The sequence below is a fragment of the Poecilia mexicana genome, unplaced genomic scaffold, assembly GCF_051168715.1.
Source record: "Poecilia mexicana isolate PSO_F unplaced genomic scaffold, ASM5116871v1 scaffold_18, whole genome shotgun sequence".
Lineage (NCBI taxonomy): Eukaryota > Metazoa > Chordata > Actinopteri > Cyprinodontiformes > Poeciliidae > Poecilia > Poecilia mexicana.
In genome coordinates this window covers 6,345,465-6,349,907 of record NW_028263387.1, presented here as the reverse complement: position 1 = coordinate 6,349,907, position 4,443 = coordinate 6,345,465, and the positions used below count along the sequence as shown (strand labels likewise).

General features: G+C 40.9%; 1 protein-coding gene across 1 annotated transcript; it reads right to left on the bottom strand.

The window, feature by feature from the left end:
* Positions 1 to 253: 253 nt before the first annotated feature.
* LOC148153965 (uncharacterized) lies at positions 254 to 2,387 on the bottom strand. Its single transcript, XM_088016116.1, has 2 exons — positions 622 to 2,387; positions 254 to 514 (listed from the first exon to the last, which is right to left on the bottom strand). The coding sequence occupies exons 1-2, from the start codon at positions 1,583 to 1,585 to the stop codon at positions 360 to 362; spliced, it is 1,119 nt and encodes a 372-aa protein (XP_087872242.1). The 5' UTR covers positions 1,586 to 2,387; the 3' UTR covers positions 254 to 359.
* Between the last annotated feature and the right edge of the window lie 2,056 nt (positions 2,388 to 4,443).

Below are 4,443 nucleotides of genomic sequence, written 5' to 3'. Positions count from 1 at the left end.
GATCTTTAGTACGACACCCTTCAATCTCAGCCTCATAGAATGGTAAGGCTTTTAAGCTGGGCTCATCTTCCCCAGAGGTCTTTGCCTGGGATCGTGTCAGCACAACATTGCACATTTTAGAAGCATTTATTAGGTCAGTGAGAACTGGGAGATCATTTCCTAGGACAACAGGAAAAGGTAATTCATCCATGACACCCACATTTAACAGGTAAACATGTCCTTGCACTCTCATGAAAATGTCTGCTGTCGGATATTGTTTTTCATCCCCATGAACACAGCAGATAGGTATTGTCTCAGAGGTACAAATACTATGTGGTGGAACATACCTGCGGTGTACCAGTGACTGGGTGCTTCCTGTGTCAATCAGAGCTTTGACTCTCTTCCCATCTATCTCCACAGTAGTTTCCATCAGTGGCTGGTTTTGTCTGTTCACTACATGGTTCTCTCTGGGTACAAAACACATCTGAGAGAGTTTCGTAGGATTTTGAGGACACATAGGCTTTGTGTGGCCCTCCTGCCCACATAAATAGCAGATGGGTTTTTTCACAGGTTTTGTTTGACTGGGGGAAAAACATTTTTCTTTTCCAGACTGCTTATTCACATTTCCAGTTTGACCGTTACCTGGAATCGGCATAAACTCCCTTTTTGCAGCTCTAAAAGCCCATGATTGGGTCTTCCTGCGGGCAGCCACAAAAGCATCTGCCAGGGAGACCGCCTCTGCTGCATCTTTTGGGTTTCGTTCCTTAATCCAAACTTGGAGTTCTGGAGACAACATTCGGAAATACTGTTCAAGAATTATGATGTCATTTATTTCTTCAACAGTCTTACCTCGAGGCTGAACCCATTTGCTATACAGTTCTTTAAGTCTCACAAAAAGCTCTTTGGGGGACTCATTTGGCTCCACATGAAGAGACCGGAACCTCTGACGATAAGTCTCGTTATTAATTTCATATTTCTGTAAAATAGCAGCTTTAACATTATCATAGTTCATTGATTCATCCACATCCATATGTACATATGCACTCCTGGCTTTACCAGTCAAGAGTGGAATCAACTGAAATGCCCAGTCACTTTTTGGCCATCGACAAGCACATGCTATCCTCTCAAAAGTTATAAGGAAATGCTCAATGTCATCATCTTCAGTTAACTTTTGCAGTTTTGGTTCTTTATAAAAATGTGTAGAAACTGAGTCACCTGGCTTAACAGCAGACAGTGCAGGTCCTGGTGGTGAACGAGCCACATCATCAGGCCTCAAGCCTGTAGAGGAAGGGGCGTGGTCTTGCCCAAAAGGCCTCAGGCCTTCAGAAGACTGGGCCTGAAGCTCCTCTTGAAATAAAGTGAACTGATGTTGGAGAGCCTTAAACCTGTGATCTTGACGTGCCATTTCTTTCTCCCACTGTTCCTCTCGAGCTTTCTGCTGTCCAATGTGGGCCTGAAGGATCCCCGCCAAGTCGGATATGGTTGGCTCTCTTCCCTCTTCATCCTCTTCACAAGTTTCACAAATTGCACCACACTCCTCATACTCCGTTTGTGCTTCCTTGTCTGATGGAGCTGACTTGCCTTTACCACCTCTGACTCCTCTCATGGTTTAGGTCTCTTTCTTCTTCTTTTGGTTCCAAAAAAAAAAAAAAAAAAAAAAAAAAAATCAATAAATATGCCTTTGTCCGTCACTGGTGGATATCCCACTCCTGACACCAACTGTGATGGTCCGACCAGTCAAGGACAAGGACAAAGGCATATATAAAAATATATCTTCTATTTATTTTTCCCAAAAACATCTTAACAAAAGGTTTCAACAACAAATCTAAAAAAATATAACAAAATGGGCCCAAAAGAAATCAACTAAGGCAAACATAACTCAAGATAACAAACCAAAGACTGACCTCACACAATGAACACACAGGGAAATTTATACAAACAGGCTAGCCTACACAAACGAGGAGGGGTAGGGAAAGAGACAAAGACAAATAATGTATAAACATAAATGACTAATTTAAACTAAAACATTTTGACTTAAACACCACTATAAAAACCAAATAACCTAACACCAAAAAAAGGTTTTAACAATTATGCCATTAGTGGAGAGAGGCAGATTTTTTCCACATCAAGTCCCCTGCATCCAGCAGCCTGATGGACTGTTCCACTTCCTGGTGTTCCTTTCAGCCAACCCCCTTCTGTCAGCCAGTCCTTAAACTCAGCAAACAAAATAATTAATGATCTTAAAAAAACATAAGGCGTTTACTAAATGTGTGCACCCAAATTAGTAAACAACCCAACGCAATAACCACCACCAAAGAAAACCCACCAAAGAAAAAGTGAAAATCTAAATATATTATATGAAAACATTTAAATAAATACTAACACTGAGGAAAAGGTGGAGGAACCTCTACACTTAGAACCACAAAAGCTACAGTTGAAACCAGAAGTTTAAATACCCCTTAAGATATGAAGGAGTGGCCAGGAGTGAGGATGAGGGAGAAACGGACCGACAAGAGGACAGGGGGGAAGGTAAAGACAATGAAGATAAAGATAAAGATGAGAGACAAGCAGACAATGCTTCTGTTATGTGTCATCGGTAACAGATACAAGCTGGATCGGTAAGCCCAGTCAACCAGATCCAAAATTCATTGTGAAACACTGCTTGAACCATGTATGTCTTGGTACCAGAAATTTCCATGGCTCCATGTCGGTCTTGACCTTGAGGGCGTGGTGTGTTTTTTCTACTCCAAAGCCTTTAATTGTCAAACATCACCTCTCGCCATGAATGCAGATGCAGCATTCGTTGGAATAAAGCATACAAACAATTTACCGTGCGAGAGAGATCTGCTAGTCATAAGACTGTCATGACAACACATTTATGAAGATCGGTCAGTACGGTTTCAGAAATGCATGTAGGAATCAGCAAGGAGATGTCTTTTGAATGATATGCAGATGTTTTCCAGGCAGGGTTTGCCTTTCAGGGGCCATGGAAGTGGTGAGGGAAATATTGAGCAGGATCTGAATTACAGAGGATGATCTCTGTCAATCAAGAGGTAGAAAGCATGGAAATGTTGCAGAGTCTTCGGTGCACTTTGGAAAAAAATGGGGAGTTGGAAATTCTAAAAATGTCCCTCCAGAGAAGCATACACGCCTTTACTGGAGTGCTTTCAGCTGTCGCCTGTCAGTTGCAAAACAAGAGATGCAGGGACTTTTCAGGGTCCTTACTCAAAAGCAACAAAGCTGCGTGAGACTCTCCATTTCACTCCTATTGCCTCTCCTTGTATCTGTATCCCGTCTGTATCTCACAGGTACTGCACCTGCACATATAAGTGTCCTCTCCTTATTACGACAGGACTAAATATTCTTCAAAGTCTTGGATGCTCATAATGTGTAGCTTCAGAAGAGCACAAAGGAATGGAAATGTTAAGACATCTGGAACAAGTTATTTTCACAAGATAGACATACTGTGTCTATCTTGTACCCAGAATTCAGCCCAGACATCCTTAAAGTTCAGCTTGCATTAAGGACTAAGTAACCCTTCAAAACAAAATAGCGTATCTTCTGATAATAAGAGAAAATCAACACATTTTCTTTATTGAAATGTTTACAAAAAGAAAATCCTGAAAAGAAACTGGTAAAAAAAAAAAAAAACTCATCAATTTTATGTAAAGAAAGAAGATACGATAGAGAACATACTGCTAGGTTCAGTTTACTGAAGAGGGAGTTTTCAGTTATACATACCTAATGAATAAACACAAAAGCCAGTTTTTAAATGTTTGACCTATCAATTACCTGCCAGTCAAGGGAAAAGTGTGCAGGTTTTCTGCTGACTGATTTGCTACATTCCTTCCCCCCCAGCAGGTTTTGATGCAGCCAAACAGACAACCCAGATCTGATGAAGTCATCTATGTACTTTGTATCTTAGTCAAACTGTGCTGTATGACAAGGGTGTCAACATTCTCACAGCACATCACCAAGACATATGCAAAGTGAATACATAAAGAATTGCAGGAATGTCACAAACCAATGTTGAAATAAAGGCAACCTGTCAGAGAGACACTCGTTTGCGTCAATGGTTGCTGTTTGGCAGGTCTGTCCAGTTTCACTAATGTTGCTTAGTTTCATGCACTCACATAATTTGATATTGCTTTGACAACATGGGGGCACGAATGGGGTGGAGAAATAAAAACAGTCTTCATCTGCAAACAATCTGATGGAATGACCTGCAAGAATGGCAGAATTACATAGTTGGAGACTGACTATGAGGAACTAGAAGTTGTTTGAGGTTTGCTATTTTATATTTGTTTAAGACGATATTCAGACCAGCCTTGGGCAAATAAGGCCCAAGGCTGATCTCATGTGGCATGTTGGTGATCAAGGTAGAATTACAATGTTTGGTTGGGAAAAACAAAAAAAAGGAGGGTTGTCAAACTCATTTTCGTTTTGGGCCACATCAAGATCACA